General features: G+C 37.1%; 1 protein-coding gene across 5 annotated transcripts in view; it reads right to left on the bottom strand.

The window, feature by feature from the left end:
- USP40 (ubiquitin specific peptidase 40) overlaps positions 1–19,775 on the bottom strand; it is a 92,336-nt gene that overhangs the window by 17,610 nt on the left and 54,951 nt on the right. For all 5 annotated transcript variants that reach the window (XR_004269022.1, XM_032277871.1, XM_032277868.1 and 2 more), the window contains 7 exons: positions 18,204–18,257; positions 17,029–17,117; positions 15,384–15,470; positions 8,326–8,362; positions 5,252–5,316; positions 3,630–3,704; positions 1,863–1,989 (listed from right to left, as the gene is read on the bottom strand). Coding sequence is in view for 4 of the 5 variants with exons in the window: in XM_032277871.1 (XP_032133762.1) it covers positions 1,863–1,989; positions 3,630–3,704; positions 5,252–5,316; positions 8,326–8,362; positions 15,384–15,470; positions 17,029–17,117; positions 18,204–18,257 (534 nt within the window). In the remaining variant the exon portion in view is untranslated. The remainder of the gene's footprint in view (positions 1–1,862; positions 1,990–3,629; positions 3,705–5,251; positions 5,317–8,325; positions 8,363–15,383; positions 15,471–17,028; positions 17,118–18,203; positions 18,258–19,775) is intronic.

The following is a 19,775-nucleotide window of genomic DNA, read 5'->3' as shown; positions in this document are numbered from 1 at the left end:
TGCATTCCGTGTGTTAGCTTCCTGTTTCCTTCTCATAACACTCATCCCAGCTTGTTCCATGTGTTTGTGTGTGTGCACAGGCAGGTGTTTAATCTTCCTCCTTAAAACAACAGGATTTTCTAAAGGAGGAGGCCATCTATCTTGTCTCCCCAGTGCGGGGTACAATGGGTGCCACATAATAAATGCCCAACAAATGTTTACGGAATTAAGGAAATCTGGACAGTAAGAAGGCCCTTTCCAAGTTTGTTTAAAAAAAGGGAAAAACACAATGCTTTCTCATCGAAAACAATATAAAAGCTGGCAACTAAATTTAGATTGTCTTCAGTTATTTTTGCTTTGTCTTTACTTCTGAGCACTTCACCAATGCATGGCAAGAAATTACAGACAGGTTAGAAGTCAACTAAGTGCATTAGACGTTCTTCTTGTGTCTTAAGTAAACTACAGGCTGACACTACTGGAAAGACAATTTTAGGAAATTCTAAAGAATGAAATATATAATCATGGGCTACACAATGACTTGGTCAAAGACCACACATGTGATGTGGTCCTATACAATTATAAAACCATATTTTCACTGTACCGTTTTCTGTTTAGATACACAAACACTTGCCACTGTGTTATGATGCCTTCAGTATTCATACAGCAAGCTGCTGTGCAGGTCTATAATCTATGAGCAACAGGCTACACAGCATAGCCCAGGAGTGGAGGAGGCTGTACCATCTAGGTTTGTGTAAATCACTCTACCACGTTCACACAATGACAAAATCGCCTAACGACGCATTTCTCAAAACATATTCCTGTTAAGTGACACATGACTGTATTTCCCATTTGTTGTGATACAGATGTATTACCAAAAAAGGAACCTTTTATTTACTTTCATGTAGAAACATACTGAATAAACATGCTTTTAAATTCTGTATCCAATTCTACATGTAACTAGAATTCTATCACCAAAGCATTTTTAGCATTAGTTAACATGAACTAGTGTAACCCAACTAAAAAGTAACTTTATGTCAATTTTATAGCTCATTCAGCATTACTCTATCCATATAATCCTAACTTCAAAGAATAAGGAGATAAGAATTTGGCTCATTTATATTAATTTTATTACTGAGGCTTAAAAGATTAAAAAGAAATATAAGTAATATACTTCAAGGCACTAGGAAAACTAAATAAACATGATAAAAAGAAAAAAATAGCTAAAGAGTTGGGCCTATTAAAAATATACTTGCTTTATCTACAGTTACAAAATAGATTAAATGGTGTTTTCTTTATAATGAAGTGGAACTCCTCCTTGTACAAGGGCAACTGAGTTCACTGATGGTGACTTCTGGCCATCGTGATGTGTGTGGCTGAACGCTGAGTAGGACAACATGCTTGTGCTTGTCTATTTTCCTTCTCAGAAGTCAGTGAGAGGATGTCAAATGCCCTAGAAGCAGTTCCTGAGGGTTCTGACGCAGAAAGATTGTGACATGTGGAATGTGGACTCCTGGTCTCTGCCCCGGTGGGCTGCAATGACATCCCTAGAATTGGTTGAAGCCTCGGTATTCTGGTACATGGTGATAAATGGGGCCCCTGTTACCCTGAGGATCTTGAGAGATGATACATAAAAGTTTTTGGAAAAGTGTAATATATTCATATAATAGTAAATAACAATAAGATATATAGTGCTTTACAGAGGTTACAGAGCACCTACAGAAATAGCATGGTGTTATTATGCAATGTCTGGAATGACTTATGAAATTAAGAGGTCTTGATTTCCAACCTTACATTTTTAAAATAAATATTTCAGTTGACTCTCAGAGGACAGGCAGTCATTTTACCTCTGTTTATTATGCACTGGCTGCCCGTTCTGTTCTCACCTTGGCTAGAAGCAGCTCTCCATACTCTGGCCCAAGAGGAAGTACAGTTGGTCTGGCCCTGATGACTCTCCCAGTGTCCTGAGGGACGCTGAAGCTGGTACCACCAGATGGGTACCTTCAGGAAACCCTGAAGAATGGAGCACGTTTAGCTGTTCTGATTACAAAGGTTAAGCGAAACTTCACTTTTACTTCCATAGAGAGAAACACCTTGATGACCTAAGATGTTCTTGAACTTACCATTTTTCTTTTTAGATTTATTAACTGTCTATACTTGTTTTTACAACCAAAAATTTAAAATCATAAAAATCAGACTTTGGGGTGACTGGACTAAAATGTCCTTTGCTTAGAAGTATCTTAGTAGATAAAATAAATGAGAGCATAAACAAGAACAATGCATTTGCTTGAACACACTATACCAGCCTTTCCAGGTGCAGTCCAAGTGCCGCTGGCCCGGGATACCAGTCCCGGCAGTGCCGTTTATCATACAGATGCAAGAGCCCATTGATCTAAGTTGTGTTTCTGATACAAACTAAGGGGAATAAACCCATTGTCTTATACATGCCCTGTAATTTCAGTTTTACTTATTTAGCTAGTTCTTCCCACCTCTTTTTGTTAGTGAAGAATTTTAATAGGTTTATGAAGAGATAAAAGGTGTTATTGTTGTATCACTTAATTTCCAACAACAGAAGATGAGGATGTGAAAATTAACCACATATAACATTTTAAATAGATAGTTCAAGAAATGTGCATTAGAATATTTTTCTGTTTATCAGATTGGTTAAGATTAACAAATACTCAACCTTCATTCAATTAAATAAATGTAAATCAGAACAACAAAATTCCAGTTTTTCACCTAGCCGATTGTCAAAAACCAGCAAATTATGTTGGTGAAAATATCAGTAAACTTGAACACCTGTAAGTTGGTAGCAGGAATATAAACTGCTGAGAAGTTTCTGTAGAATAATTTGCCCATATCTGCCAAATTTTAAAATGCGCAGCCACTACATGTTTAGGAATTTACATTCTGATATAGTAGTACATGCATAGAAAGCCACAGGTGCAAGAATATTCATGCAAATTGTTTATGGGACCGAAAACCATGAACCAACTTCAAGGACCCTGTTTAAAAGATTTTTGGCTGGGCTTGGTGGCTCACACCTGTAACTCCAGCACTCTGGGGAGGCTGAAATTTAGGGCCATTTTTTCTCTTTTGGGTTCACCTTTACATGTATCCTCAGTTTAAAAGAAACAATATTGGTTTTAGAAAGTAGTGATATGCAATGCTTATGAAAGGGCAGTGAAATGAGCCCTCTCATATACTACTGCATATAACATCAAGGCTTTAAAGAGGTCATACCTTTGGACTTAGCAATTCCACATTTAGAACTATTTTCAGAAAGACTTATTTAAGTACTATTTATAAAAGCAAAATATTGAAAACAATCTAAGCTTCCAACAATGAGGATACAGATGAATTAAACTAGTAAAACATTACCTTGGATATGATGATTATTTTTGGATTTTATGAGAAGGTCAAAATGTCAAATATAAAAGGTAGGAAATAAAAATATTATATGTAATTAACTTTGCATGAGAATATTTAAAAGTTAGGAAACATATCTGATTGGTAGCACTTGGGGAAAGTTCTCTATTCTCTTTATGACTATCTGAATTTCCCTATTTTCCCTAAATGAAACTATATCATCTCTGTAATCAGGTAACAATAATTATTACTTATGAGATGTCTATTCAGAAGTAAAATCTTACCGGAGGAGGAAGTTGTCCTTCAATTAAAAGCAAAGTATCTCCAGAACATATCAGAAGTTCTTTCAGTGTTGCATCCTGAGAATACAGAAATTCTTTTTTGTCACTTGACCTTTTTAAAATACTATGCCTGTATTATCAAGAAATAAATGAATAATAAAGCAGATATTGAAGACACAGGAAATAAGCTAAGACTATAAAATCAGTAAAGCATTATTTGTTAAATTGTGGGGTATAAACTGTAATATTACAAAAGACCTGAGGAAGGGGAGCTAGATAAAATGAGAAATGAGACACTGATTCACAGAAGATGAAATTTTAGTTAAGCCTAAAAAGATGGGTTGGATTTGGAAAGCTAGAGAAAATAAGAGAAGGAATTTCTTAAGAAAAAAAGAACAAGATTGATATTAACATGGCTTGTTTTGGTAGAGCATTGAGGCCACACTGATCGGAGTGGAAAGTACCAGGAGGTCACAGTGGACTGGAAGGGCAGGCACTAACCACAGGGATGTGGAGTGGAAATAAAGGAGCCATGGGAGATTTTGGAGGAGATTTTCCAGCTCAATTTGGCTGCAATATGCATGACACTGAAGCAAAAAACACCTGGGTCCAGGAAAGCCATTACAATAATTTAGGTGAGAGGCATAAGAAGGCTAGCCTAGAGCCAAGTGTGGGAATGGTCACAGAAGGAGTGGAAAAGCTGACAGGTTTGGAGGCTGAGAGGAAACATGAAGAATGAAAGATGAAGAGGGTAAACCATATTTTACTCTTAAAAATTAGGATGGGAAAGATAGCTGGCAAGGCTGGAACAAGAAGCCAGTTCCGAGGGTAATGAGTTGGCTTTTGGCTCACTTCTTAATCCAGGCAGTCAAACTCCTGGTCAGGCCCCAAGAGGGTCCTCTCTCTGTTGACTTACTGACTGCTAAACAGCAAAGAGCATTCCAGTGCAAGGCCCCAGCACACCGGCCTAGATCAACCTTCTGCTGACATTCAGTGCCCCTTCTTACAGAACAGGAAGCAGGCAGGTGAAGACTGGGCAAAGGGCTGCTGACCACAGCTACCTAAGCCTCCTCACAGAGCTTCATTTTGGGTCTCTACTTCTAAGGCCATGGGTTTGAACTGGGAAATGCAAAGCTATTTGGACCAACAAGATGACTAACCAGATTCCAACTATCCTATGATAAAATTATTCCTAATGCTGCCCTGAGAGTTTGGCTCAATCGAGTTTGGATAAACGCCTATCACTTAGGAATGGCTGGTAAGACAAATTCTGTCACCATTAACTTACAGAGAAACTCCGAGATCAAAATATTCAGGGGTCAAAACTTCAGCGTGTATCTATCTATACAATTCCTCCAAATGCTCAAATGTCTGTTCTGTGAAGTTCTCTGCCTTCTCATGAACTAATCCTCCTAAAGGCATACAATCATGGCAAGGGGTTTACCACAGATGTCAGAAATGTTCCCACTGCACTGAGACTTTCCCTTTATCAAAAAAACTATAGTAAGAAAAAAGTGAAATAGACCCATTCATAAGCTTTCTCATGAGTGGAATGAGTATCTTGAATGAAAATATGACATAAACGTAATCATATGAAAGAGGAAAATGTATAGAAATCGTCTTACTTCTTCACATAAAGGCTCCCCAGCTTCATAGCACCAATCCATTTTTCGTAAATGCCAGGCATCTCCTATAAAGCAAAATTGGGATGAAAAAAAATTTCAGAATATGCTTTACGAGTTTATCAGGAATGACCCTTCTGGATAAGTGAATATCAAATGGGGTTTAATCTGCTGATAATTTTTAAGTAAATTATCTCTTCCAGAGCGTGAAAAAAAATTGCATTTCCTCAATCTGGTTTTCTCTCTCTTCTACCAAGAGCTGTATACTCATGAATAAAAACAACACTTGCTACTATTATATTAGGTTGGTGCAAAAGTAACTGTAGTTTTTGCCTTTGCTTTTTTTTTTTTTTTTTTTGAGATGGGTTCTCGCTCTGTCACCCAGGCTGGGGTTACAGTGGTGTGATCTTGGCTCACTGCAACCTCCGCCTCTGGGGTTCAGGTGATTCTCCTGCCTCAGTCTCCTGAATAACTGAGACTACAGGCACGCGCCATCATGCCTGGCTAATTTTTTGTATTTTTAGTAGAGACAGGGTTTCACCATGTTGGCCAGGCTGGTCTCGAACTCCTGACTTCAGGTGATCCACCCGCCTCAGCCTCCCAAAGTGCTAGGATTACAGGCGTGAGCCACCACGCCCGGCCTGCCTTTACTTTTAATGGCGAAAACCACAATTACTTTTGTACCAGCTTAGTAAGATATTTACTTTATACCTTTATTATTTATGTGTATCCACATATATATATTATGTATCAGTATACATATATGTACACAGAATCCCTTCTCAAAGCATTATTAACTGAGTTTTATTTCACTGTCTTGGCTGAAAACAGATGCTAACATTGCCCAGCAACTATTAATATGTACAAGAAAATTATTCCTATCTACTTAGCAGTTAATCTAACAAAAATATAGTGCTAGTGCTTTCTGAACAGCATTTTAATACAGTTGATATGTTAATATTTATAAATTTTAAATTGACTTTAATCAAAGAGTTGTTTTTCAGCATACTTGCTGCACTAGTGAAATGAGAAGAGAATTTTTTGCTTTTTAATCCCAACAGGCAAGCAAAGAAGAGATCTTTTTTGGGGTGGGAAGAAAGTTGAATACAATAAAAGAAAGAAATCCTGGTTATTAAAAATAATAGCAATGCTTATGAACACAAAACTCCCCCTACTCACCAAAAACATGAAATAGCCAAAGAATAAACACAATGTCATATTTATCTGCACAGGCCACAAGTTTTGAATCCCAATACTCTTGTTTGCAGATCTTCTTTATTGTTAGTTCTAGTTTTTTTGGAGACAGGCTCTCATTCCTGTCTGGAGTGCAGTGGTGCAATCTCAGCTCCCTACAACCTCCAGCTTTCAGGCTCAAGTGTTTCTCTTATTTCAGCCTCCTGAGTAGCTGGGACTGCAGGTGCATACCACTGTATCCTGCTAATTTTTGTATTTTTGGTAGAGGTGGGGTTTCACCATGTTGCCCAAGCTGCTCTTGAACTCCTGGGATCAAGTGATCCACCTGCCTTGGCCTCCCAAAGTGTTGGGATTACAGGTGTGAGCCACTGCACCCAGCCAAGTTCTAGCTTTAAATACAGAAAAATTTATATCAGTTAAAAAACATAATTTAAGTATCTCTAAGAAGCCGCCAGTAAGTTAAAAGTGAACACTATTACTTCACAGTACAGCATGGTAAAAATAACTTGGGTTGTGAAAGGAGAATGACCTAGATACTTACTGTATAACTCTGGGGGAACCATTTCACCTTTCTTGGCCTTTGTTTCCTCATCTATAAAATGGGCATGTGGGATAACCCCTGCATGGTAGGACTGTTGTTCAGGTTAAGTAAGACATTGCGTATAACTTTTAGAAGAATGTCTTGCACCCAGAGCACCCTAACTTCCTTTCCAGATAACAAAGCCATAGGCTTCCGCATTCATGAAGTCTAAGAACAGCAAAGTGCTCCACTGAAAGGAGAATGAGGTCTCATCAAGCTCACTGACATGATCCCACCTGGAAAGTTACTTCAGTTATCTTCAATTTATTTTTTTCATTCATTCTATATTCCCTCGTCTATACTACAAAAATACTGATATGAAACAGAACACACTGAAATTTGCAATCAGTGAGATTTAAAACAATCAGTGGAAGACCTGTGTAGCTCCAGGTGGTATAAATCTTAGCTTTCTTTCTCTCTATTTTAAGTTCTGAGGTACATGTGCAGGATGTGCAGGTCTGTTACGTAGGTAAATGTGTGCCATGGTCGTTTGCTGCACCTACTAACCTATCACCTGGGTATTAAGCTCAGAATGTATTAGCTATTTTTCCTGATGCTCTCCCTCACCCCTCCAGCTCCCGTTCCCTGACACACACACCAACATGCCCCAATGTGTGTTGTTCCTCTCCCTGTGTCCATGTGTTCTCATTGTTTGGCTCCTACTTATAAGTGAGAATGTGTGGTGTCTGGTTTTCTGTTCCTGCATTAGTTTGCTGAGGATAATGACCCAGCTCCATCATGACCCTGCAAAGGACACGATCTCATCCCTTTCTATGGCTGCACAGTATTCCATGGTGTATATGCATCACATTTTCTTTATCCAGTCTATCACTGATGAGCATTTGGGCTGATTCCATGTCTTTCCTATTGTGAATAGTGCTACAATGAACATACACAGGCATGTATCTTTATAATAGAATGATTTATATTCCTTTGGGTATATAGCCAGTAATGGGATTGCTAGATCAATGGTATTTCTGGTTTTAGGTCTTTGAGGAATCGCCACACTGTCTTCCACAACGGTTGAGCTAATTTACACTCCCACCAACACTGTAAAGCATTCCTACTTTGTACCTTTGCTAGATCCTATCTACGTTCTCTCTTCAGAGCTATACCACTAGTTTTCTTGTAGCATGCCAACAAGAAACAGGATAATTCATTACGTACACAAAGAAGGGTAAACTACTTTTTATTTCTCCACACCCTGTAATTTTTATTTTTTCCTACAACCCTGGAGAAAAACAAAGTTCAAAAAATTTTCATTAGGCTTATAAATAATATGTTGTTATGGTAAATAACTTACCTTGTAGGCCAGATTTCTCCAGCATTAACTTTAAACACTGTAAAGATAAACAATGTCCAATGTTAGTTTTCTGTTTCTGAGTTACAGTTCTAGGACAAACACGCTTTTTGGACCCTAGGCCTATTTAAATCTGACTATATTTAATGATTCCTGAGTAGGTAAAGATAGACATAGTTAAGAATATGGCACACAAGTCAGCTTTCCTTTCTAAGGGCTAGATGGGGCCAGTTCAGGAGGGGGAAAAACAGTTTCTGGTGTTTGCAAGCAGGACTTATTTCAAAGTTTCCATTCACCAACTCCCAGGTCTGAACCATGACTTCCTTCTGTGAGGATTAACTGTGTGTCTTTGGCCAAATATGATTTATCAAGCTAATTTCATAGACATTAAACTCTGAATCCTATAAAAGGAGATTAGCCTTTATTTAGCATCCATGAAACACAACTGATCATACAAAAACTCACAAGAATTGTGCAAGCTGTTATCTCATGGCATAATGCAAAAATGATACAATATTAACAAAAGTTTCAATAAAACAAAAATGGTATTTAAAACAATTTCTTGAGGGAAAAACATTGCAACTTAAACCTTGGGCAAGCAAGCAAATAAAATTTGACTTCTACTACACTAGAGCAAAAGGAAGCAAAAATAAGGATAGTCACTGCTGTACTGCTTATAATGAGAAAAATGGCAAAAAAAAAAAACCCACAAAAATACAGATTAATGGGAGATTTTTTAAAAAGCAGGAAATGTCTAAAAGCAGTTCAAAGAATAAAACAGATTTATATATATTGCTCTTAAAATATCTTTAAAATATTTTAAGTGAAACAAAGTTCTAGTATAATATATGCAGAGTGATCCCATTTATAATTTAAAAGAAAATCACAGAAACAAAGCACACCCTTCATTTCTATATGTATGTACAAAGACACATGCTGGTATAGGCACAGCAAAGGTCTGAAGGGACACACACTCTACTTATGTGGATAAGATGATGTCATCCGATTCCAACAGTGACTTCCAGAGAAAGGACTAGAATAGAGTGGTAACCAAGGGGGACTGTTATTCCCCGGAGAAGTTTAAAAAGTGAGAAGAAACCCATGGTTACTTGTATGATAAAAAAATAAAAAAAGGCTTTAAACTATAATTATGGATTGTTCAGAAAATGACAATGAAAACACAGTATACTAAAACATGGTGGATGAATGAAAGCAAACTTATAGTCTAAGAAAACTTAAAGTCTTAAACATAGTATTTAAGAAAAACAATCAAACAATGGAGCAATCAACTTAACTGTGCTTTAGGAAGGGAAAACAGAGCTTAAGCCTTGTTTCAGAAACAGCAAGGAAGCCAGTGTGGCTAGAGTAGAGTGAGTAATAGGGGGAAATGGTTGGAGGTTTGAAACAAAACAAAAATATACCAGAGAGCCAGATCACAGAGGCCCTTGTGCATACATTGAAGGCTTCACCTCTTACTCTGGGCAAGATGGGAAAACACAGGAGAGTTCTGAGTATAGGAGTGACTAATCTCTCTTACATTTTAAAGGATCACTCAACTTTTTTGTAAGAACAGACACTGGGAAGTGTAAGGCTATAAGGAAGGAGATCAGTTACGAAGCTGGTGGATGAAATTAAATTCCGATGAAAAAGATGACAGGTTTGACAGGTGGTGGCAATGAACAGAATGAGATGTGGTCAGATCCTAGGTACATTTTGATGGTAGAACCAAAACAATGTCTTGTGAAACTGAATGTGAAGTCAGAAAGAGAAGAATCAAGGATGACTTTAAGACTTTCAGCCTAAACAAGTGAAAAACGGAGCTGCCATTAACTGAAAAAGAAAAATATGAAGAAAGAAGAATCAAGGATGACTTCAAGACTTTCAGCCTAAACAAGTAAAAAATGGAGCTGCCATTAACTGAAAAAGAGAAACATATGAGTGGGGTATGTTTCAGGGAGAAGAGTTTTTCTGTGAATATGTTCTAGGTTGGGATGATTGTCAGACAACCAAGTGGCAGCTGGATGTTCTGGGGCCAGGTCCAGTCTAACAACCGAGCAGCAGAATGCTCAAAGATGGAGAAGAGAAGGAGAGAGCAAACTGAGAAGGGAAGGCCAGTGAGGTATAAGGAAGAGCTATGGTCTTCTGGAGCCCAGTGACAAAAGTGTTTCAAATAATAGAGTCATCAGCTATATCGAATGTTGTTGACAGAACAAGTGAGATGAGTAAAAACTGCTCATTGTACATAGTTAATATGGAGGCCACAAATGACTCTGACATAAGCTGTTTTAGTGACACAGCAAGAACAAGTCAGCCTGCAAGGAGTTCAACAGAGTACAGAAAGGAAAATTATCACTTTTGAAAAGTTCTGTGGTTCCTTTCTTCGAAATTAAAAAACGCAAAGTTAAAAAGGCCAGTAAAAAACTGGGAAAATACCTGCAGAGAACAGTAAAATGATCCTCAAATACCCATCACCCAGTCCCAGTTACAGGTTGAGTATCCCTTATCTGAAATACTTAGGACTAGAAGTGTTTCAAATTTTGGATTTTAAAAAAAATTTTGGAATATCTGCATTATACTTACCAGCTAAGTAACCTTAATCCAAAAATCTAAATCTGAAATGTTCCAATGTATATTTTCTTTGAGTGTCATGTCAAAGAGTCAAAAAGTGCTCAAAAAGTTTTGGATTTTGCAATCTAGCAGTGGCCCTGCCTCCCTAGAGAGAGCACTGCACAGCTGCCTGGACCACACATGCCTGTACCCAGCCCAATAGCTAGTGTGGCAGTATCCCCCACCCCAGAGAGACCAACACACAGCTATGTTCCGACTGTGCTTCGTCTCAGCACAAACCAGCACCCTTTCCTCCAGCAAACCACATCACCTCTGTCACAAACACCCATAGCCTAAGCAATTGCAGATATCATTAACGAGGATTACAGCTAAAGAACTGGTGTAGAGATCATGCTGTTGAGTCTACCAGGAACCAAAGCCAACAACATATCATTTCCAACAGACACCCTAGAACCCATCTGTAGGAAAAAGCTCCTCCCTATAAAAGCTACTCCATAAAATTGGAAAAAGTAAATGTTCAAGTAAATGCAAATATATCAACATAAGAAGACAAGAAACATAAAGAGCCAAGGAAATATGATATTCTGAAAGGAACACAACTAAGTCTCCAGTAATAAACCACGAAGAAAAGTATATTTATGAAATGCCTGAAGAGACATTCAAAACAATGATCTTAAGGAAACTCATAAACAAGAGAATACAAACAATTCAAAATTCAACAAAATCAGAAAAAAATAATTCACAATCTGAATCAGAAATTCATCAGAGAAAGAACTTCTGAACTTGAAGACAGGTCTTTTGTAATAACCTAGTCAGAGGAATAAAAAGAAATAACAATTTAAAAAGAATGACGAAAGTCTACAGGACCAACAAGACACCATTAAATGAAAAAAATTTCTAATCATACAATAGCCAGAGCAGAATAAATGACAAAAGACACAGAAATCTATTTAATGAAATAATAGGTAAAAAAATTCCCAAGTCTGGGAGAGACATGGACATCCAGATCCAGAAAGCTCACAGGTCCCTGATTAAACCCAAAAAGATCCTCTTTGGGCACTTTATAATCAGACTGTCAAAGGTTAAAGACAAAAAGAGAATTCTGAAAGCTACAAGAGAAAAGCATTAAGTCACATATAAGGGAATCCCCAGTAGACTATCAGTGGATTTCTTAGCAGAAACTTTGCAGGCCGGAAGAAAATGGGGAAGAAAAAAACACTGTCAGCCAAGAATATTATATCCAGCAAATGAAGGTGAGATAAAAATGTCAGATATGAAAAAGCTAAAGGAATTTAGCACCACTAGACTAATCTCACAAGAAATACTTAAAGGAGTGTAACAACTGGAAACAAAAGTATGATAATTACTACCATAAAAACACATGACAGTATAAAAATCACAAGTATAGGTAAATTCATAATCATACTCAGAATACCCCAGTGTTACAATGGTGCTATATAAATCTATCAATTCTCTTCCATGAAGGTTTCAAGTCAAAATAGTCAAAAACAACAACAGCTATAATTAGTGGCTAAGGACACAATAGATAAAGATGTAAATTAAAGCAACAAAAATATAAATTGTAGAGGGAAAGGAAAAAAATTCTAAAGTATTTTTATACGACCAAAATTGAGTTGAATACTTTATCTTAGCCCCAGAGTAACCACAAAGAAAGAAATCACAGCAAATACACAAAAACGAAAGAGAAAAGAAACAAAGCTTAGCACCATAGATAACCATTAAACCACAGAAGTAAACAACCCAGAAAGGGAGAAAAAAGATTTACAAAACAATCAGAAAACAATTAACAAAATGGTAGAAATAAGTTCTTACTTATCAATAATAACCTTGATCAAATTCTTCAATTAAAAGATATAGAGTGACTGAATGGATTACAAAAAAGAAGACTCAACTATATGTTGCCTAAAAGAGACTCACCTCACTGTTAAATACAGACTGAAAGTGAAGGGATGGAAAAAGTCCATGCAAATAGAAACCAAAAGCGAGCAAGAGTAGCTACATTTTTGTCAGATAAAACAGACCTTAACTCAAAAACTGTAAAAAGTTATTATAATTGATAATGGTCATTGTAGAAGGAGGTCATTATATAATAACTTACTATATAATCTATAATGATATAAAGGGATTCAACAAGAGAATATAACAATTGTAAATATATATGCAAACACCACCAGAACACCCAAATATATAAAGCAAGTATTATTAGACCTCTAGAGGGACAAGACTGTAATACAGTAATAGTAGGGACTTCAACACCCCACTTTCTTTTTTTTTTTTTTTTTTTGAGACGGAGTTTCGCTCTTGTTACCCAGGCTGGAGTGCAATGGCGCGATCTCGGCTCACCGCAACCTCCGCCTCCCGGGTTCAGGCAATTCTCCTGCCCCAGCCTCCTGAGTCGCTGGGATTACAGGCACGCGCCACCATGCCCAGCTAATTTTTTGTATTTTTAGTAGAGATGGGGTTTCACCATGTTGACCAGGACAGTCTTGATCTCTTGACCTCGTGATCCACCCGCCTTGGCCTCCCACAGTGCTGAGATTACAGGCTTGAGCCACCGCGCCTGGCCTCACCCCACTTTCAATAATGGACATATCAAGACAGAAAACCAACAAAGAAACATAAACTTTAACTGCACCATAGACCAAATGGAACTAACACATTTACAGAACATTCCATCCAACAGCTGCAGGACACACATTCTTGTCAACTGCACAGAAAATATTATCCATGACAGATCACACATTAGACCACAAAACAAGTCTTAATAAATTTAAGAAGACAGAGATCATAACTAGGTTTATTAATTTATTAGGAGTTGAAAAAATGTGAAATTCTAAAATGCCTTATTAGTTGGAATACGTTTATGAAAAAAACTGCTCATTATCTGCTTAGCTACCCTAAGATACAGTTTGCAAGAAAAAAAAAATGCTTTATTTTTTCTCATTATGGCTGCCTAGCATCCATAGATAAGTGTATTTTTATAGGATAATTATGAACTCATAGATTTACAGATTTTATGTACTTGTTTCAATTAATTTTTATTATTTTTCTCACTGATGTTCAAATTGTCTCATCTTTGACTAGCGGGCTCCTCAATCTCTTTGATGATTCCAACAGTCTTTGTCAGTAGCTTCACTGCTTTCTGTGATGGTAAGATGTTCCAGGCTCATCTTATACATTTCCTGACCTAGCTATGTAAGCTATTGTTCCTGTTAGTAAGAATTGATATTTCGCAGCCATACTCTGGGTACTAGGGGTACTATGCTGCTACCAGGTTGGTCACTCTTTCTAATCTGTGTCAGGAGACAGAGCTAGAAAAAAATAAATATTTTTTTTTGAGACAGAGTCTTGCTCTGTCACCAGGCACCAGGTTGGAGTGCAATGGCGCAATCTCAGCTCACTGCAACCTCCGCCTCCTGGGTTTAAGCAATTCTCCTGCCTCAGCCTCCCGAGTAGCTGGGACTACAGGCGTGCACCACCACACCCAGCTAATTTTTGTATTTTTATTAGAGATGGGGTTTCACCATGTTGACCAGGATGGTCTCTAGCTCTTGACCTCGTGATCCGCCAGCCTTGGCCTCCCAAAGTGCTGGGATTACAGGCGTGAGCCACCGTGTCTGGCCAGAAAAACATTTTTTTTTTTTTTAAGAAAAACATATGAAGTTAATTCAGACTTTTCTATTTCAAATTCAGGAGAACAGGTTTTTTTTTTTTTTTTTAAAATCACACTGATTTTGTCTGTTTTCCAATATTAAAAGTCTCAGTTCTCGATAACAAATAATTATTTATTTATTTAATCATATACACACATATATACAAACATTCATACCACTGTGTGTGTATATAAATACCAGGAAAAAAAGCCAAAATGTTAATACTGGTAGGATAAGGGATGAAAGGTTTTCATTTAATCAGTTTCCACATATTCAAAACTTATATAATAAAAAAACATTATTGATAGTCAGAAAGAAAAACATAGTAATGTTATTCAAAATTTCAAGTTGAGGCCAGGCACAGTGGCTCATGCCTGTAATCCCAGCACTTTGGGAAGCCAAGGCAGGTGGATCATCTGAGGTCAGGAGTTTGAGACCAACCTGGCCAACATGGTGAAACCCCATCTCTAATAAAAATATAAAAATTAGCCAGGCATGGCAGCAGGTACCTGTAATCCCAACTACTCAAGAGGCTGAGGTAGGAGAATCGCTTGAACCCAGGAGGCAGAGGTTGCAGTGAGCCAAGATCACGCCACTGCACTCCAGCCTGTATGACAGAGTTGAGACTCTGTTTCAATAAAATAAAATAAAATAATTCCAATTGTCAAGCTCCCAAAATGATTCCTCTAGTGAGTACATATAATTCTCGGAAGTATATCACATTAATTCTAGCTTAGGGCCTCCAAATCTTAACAGAGGATACTACTGCTCCTCACAGCAAACACACAGCCTCTGAAAACAAAAAGTAAAATTACTTACATCTTTCACAGATACTGTTTCTTCTACTATAATTTCCATTTCTGTCCCAGGTTGAACATCACTCCCCATTGCAAAAAACAGGAACAACTAAGATCAAGACAGAAGTGTAAATGCAATTTAATCTGAATTTTAAAATCCAATAAATGTATTATTTACTTTCAAAAATGTAAAACCAAGGGCCCATGAAACTTTAACAAAAAAATCTCAAATTATATGAAATTACGACTATGATTAGTAAATTAGTGTCACAATTTAAGCAATAATTTTGCCTACCCAGAAGTAAAAATTGCTTCATCATCAATGTTTTTTACTCCCAATAAATGTTTCTCACATCCACTACTTCTTTTTCTTTTTTTCTTTTTTTGAGATGGAGTTTCACTCTTGTTGCCCAGGCTGGAAGGCAGTGGCGCGATCTCAGCTCATTGCAATCTCTGCCACCTGAGTTCAAGCAATTCTCCTGCATCGGCCTCCTAAGTAGGTGGGATTATAGGCATGTGCCACAATGCCTGGCTAATTTTTTGTATTTTTAGTGGAGAAAGGGTTTTACCATGTTGGCCAGACTGTTCTTGAACTCCTGACCTCAGGTGATCTACCCGCCTCAGCCTCCCAAAGTGCTGGGATTACAGGCGTGAGCCACCGCACCCGGCCAACATATACTATTTCTTCTATGAGCTCCATCTCTGTCTCAATCACTCTGAAATGGAATTTGTAATTACCACACAGCTAGCATTAATGAGTTTTTTGTCTTAGTCACTTGGTTATGATTTTATTTTCTGCCTAGGGATTCAAATATTAGAATTCTCAAGACTGCAAAAGAAAAACACAAATCTGATCTCTTGTCATTTCAGTTCCTTATAGCCCTGCTTTTTCTTTCTAACTCAACCTCACTTGTCATGTTTTCCTTCCTATCAGCTTGTCATGCACTATTTGCTAGAGGTTCAGGGAAAAGCAAATTAAGGGGGAGGTAGTCAGGAAACTAATGAAGTGAATTTGGGAACCACGGGCAGCCTGATCTGAGTCCAGATTACCCTGCTACAGGGTATTCACAGTAAGAATATCCTCATGATTTCTGTAATAAGCTGATTAGCGAGGTATAGCTTCTGGCAAAGGTCAAACCTGATGGTGTTTTACACAGAAAATGGACACTGATACAAGGCAAAAGGGAGGCTGCTCTGAGACTATATAAGTGCAGAGAATAATGAAGTCCAAAATTAATAAACTGTGTTTCATTAAACCTAAAATGCTACTGACTGTTAAGACTTACTATTTTCTGTACCAGTGCGAGCTATAACTGCAGAACACCCCTGACTATAAGATGCAACCTAATCTCACAGATGTTAAAACGTGGGGAAAAGAAGGTGCATCTTAGAACTTAGGAAATAGAGTGGTTGAAACTGTGGCCACTCAACATTAAAGATTCCTTTTAAACACAAAATCTTCATAGAAAAAGAAACATAAATATGCTTTGGCATAATTTTGTATATTTAAACATCTAGAACTATAAGGATGTATTCCTGAAATAAAATGTTATCATTTAAGAAAAAAACTTTTAGAGAAAAACAGTATTACTGGGATAGTTAAGGTACGAGTTATAATTCTGGTTATGGAAGGGTTGATTTTGTTTTGACAGGTGATCTTATTTTACCTGAGAGGAACTTGGTGCTTTTCCAAGACATAGTCCCAATGAACTTCCCATCTTCAATTCTGCTTCCTTCAAAGTATAGCTGTCCGGTACTTAAAAAAAAATTTGATAACATGATGAATGTTACTAATTTCTAGCTCTCTTAAGAAAAATAATATACTGGCTGGGTGCAGTGGCTCACACCTGTAATCCCAGCACTTTGGGAGGCTGAGGCGGGTGGATCACCTGAGGTCAGGAGTTCAAGACCAGCCTGATCAACATGGAGAAACCCCATCTCTACTAAAAATAAAAAATTAGCTGGGTGTAGTGGCATGTGCCAGTAATCTCAGCTACTTGCAAGGCTGAGGCAGTAGAATTGCTTGAACCCAGGAGGTGGAGGTTGCAGTGAGCCAAAATCATGCTATTGCACTCCAGCCTGGGCAACAAGAGCGAAACTCTGTATCAAAAAAAAAAAAAGAAAGAAAAATAATATACTGAAATCAGTATTTCTTTGAAAATCAAGAATATCAAGAAAGAAAAATGAGTTGCACTTCATGCAAAAGTATTACATGCACTATGATTATGTTTGATTTTCAATTTCCATACTCTAAGAAATTTTGTTCTTTTCTCCACAACAATGCTAAAAGGAAGCTATGAATACCTACTTTCCTACTTAATAAAAATGACTTGTTCAAAGAGCTGTCGTTTATATGGATTAAACAGCAGATATTCCAAATCAATCCATAAATGAAGAACTAGCTTCTTCAAAGTTTAAAGTTGAGATTGTTATTACCATCATTAGTTAGGCTCATTCATGACTAAATTAAATCTAATGCTAAGAGGTGATACAGAGATGAGAACTGAATATTTTATTTCATAATTGTTATCACAATAAAATTAGCAAAACAAACAGAAAAACTTTGAAAATAAAGCTGGAAAAAATATAACTAGATCAAACCCATGACTAAAATGAGAATCAGATAATCAGAAAGACCAGTGTTTCATTCAGAAAACAGAAATGTTTCTTCTGGTTAAGGTTTTCTGTAATATAAGGGTAAGACACCTGGATGAAAATATGTCCCATACATCAGTTTCTAAAAGGCAATTTGTAAATATCAGGTATTGGAGGCCACTATTAAAAGTATCAAGAAAGACAGATGAATACAAGCCACCTTTTGAAAGTTATCAAAAAGATTTACCTGGACAAAGAAGCTTCCCATTTCTATCAATAGGTCTCAAACAGCTGTTGTCAGCTATAAATAAAAGGAAGCTGGTTAGGGCATCAAATACAGAAAACAAGAGAGAGATGCTCTACTGTGTTAATTAGCAGAAAACTACAGAATGCTAAAAACAAAAACAAACCTAAAACCCCCCAACAACCAAAGAAAACCCCCCCAAATAAGTACAGGCAGTCTTTTTTTTTTTTTGCACAGTAGTGCAAGACTAAAAGTACAAGGTGAAACTGTGCAAAGCAATCTTAATAATCAATGGAAAAATTATAATTGTTCCATGACACTTAAAAATTTATGTTGAAACATTTAAAACTCTCTTCGTTATTAATACTATACATGTATTGGGAAATGAAGAAACAGTAAAACCAATATTTATAATTTAAAATACTAGAATCTTTGAGAATTAAAATGTTTTCTGTCTCTGTGAATTACATATGAACAGTAGTTTAAGCAGAGCTTGGTTTCTTCTAATTATATAACTTGTGATATGGAGCGACATCTTTCCTACCCTGTGGCAAACTGCCAAACTCCTAAGTTTGGATCAGCTGCCAATATTTTACATATTTTGTGCTTTTAATCTCATGTCTTTGAGAACTCTTCTAACATGAATTTTTTGCCAGTGTCATGTCTGCTGAGATGTCTTCCTTCTTTTTTCACAACCACTATCCTCACTTACTTTGGTAAGTTCATCCTCATCAAGTTCCTCAGCTGCCTATCTAGGCTCTTGAGTGACAGCAGGGTCGACACTCCCACAGGTAGCTGCTGCTTTTCTATTTCCATATACCTTTTTTTTCTTTGTCTACTTTCTTCTCTGTTGGTCAATTCCCTCTTTTAATTATATATTCTTGTAAAATGTCATGGTGGGTTTGTCACTGGGAGAAAAGGAGGCAACATAACCACATGCTTTGCTATCGGTGTAGTGAAGTGTACATGCAGTGATAAACCACCAGCAGACTTGAAAGAAGTTAAGTGACTGCTTACTGCTTTTGGTGTACATGTGTTATTTATGTGATGATTTTTGCCTTGAAGAGCTAGTAGTCAAGTGTGTACTTAAGTCAGTTACAGTTAATATACCATATACCATGGTTGCTGAAATTTGAACCATGTTGCTAGGGGACTGATGTTATATAACTAAATGGTAGTAATGGAATTTGTCCTTATCAGAATGGTACAACAAGACTGCCTATATTTAAAATATGTCAGGTGATTTTATGCTTATTAAATGGGCCAGCATGCACTATGTTTGAGAATATAGATTCTTGCTTTGGAAGAATATTTCCTCAAGATCCCCTGGTGTTTGGAAGAAGCACACCAAGTTTTCAGTTCAAACAGAATTCTTAAAAAGTAGGACATAAATTGGAGGGGTGGAGGAAGGTTGAGTGTTCTGAAAGGACAACAATGATGCGTGTGAGCCTTAGAAGTTCTAACTTTATTAGACCACAGCAGAATCTCTTTCTGAGATTCCTGAGTTCAATATCTTACATTGCAGTAATATGAGGCTAGCATACAAACATAAAATTCTCACATGCATCTCTTGTC

This window comes from Sapajus apella, unplaced genomic scaffold (assembly GCF_009761245.1).
Source record: "Sapajus apella isolate SASKATOON/1434 unplaced genomic scaffold, GSC_monkey_1.0 scaffold10, whole genome shotgun sequence".
Lineage (NCBI taxonomy): Eukaryota > Metazoa > Chordata > Mammalia > Primates > Cebidae > Sapajus > Sapajus apella.
The sequence above is the reverse complement of the archived record's forward strand: the minus strand, read 5'-3'. Positions and strand labels throughout refer to the sequence as shown.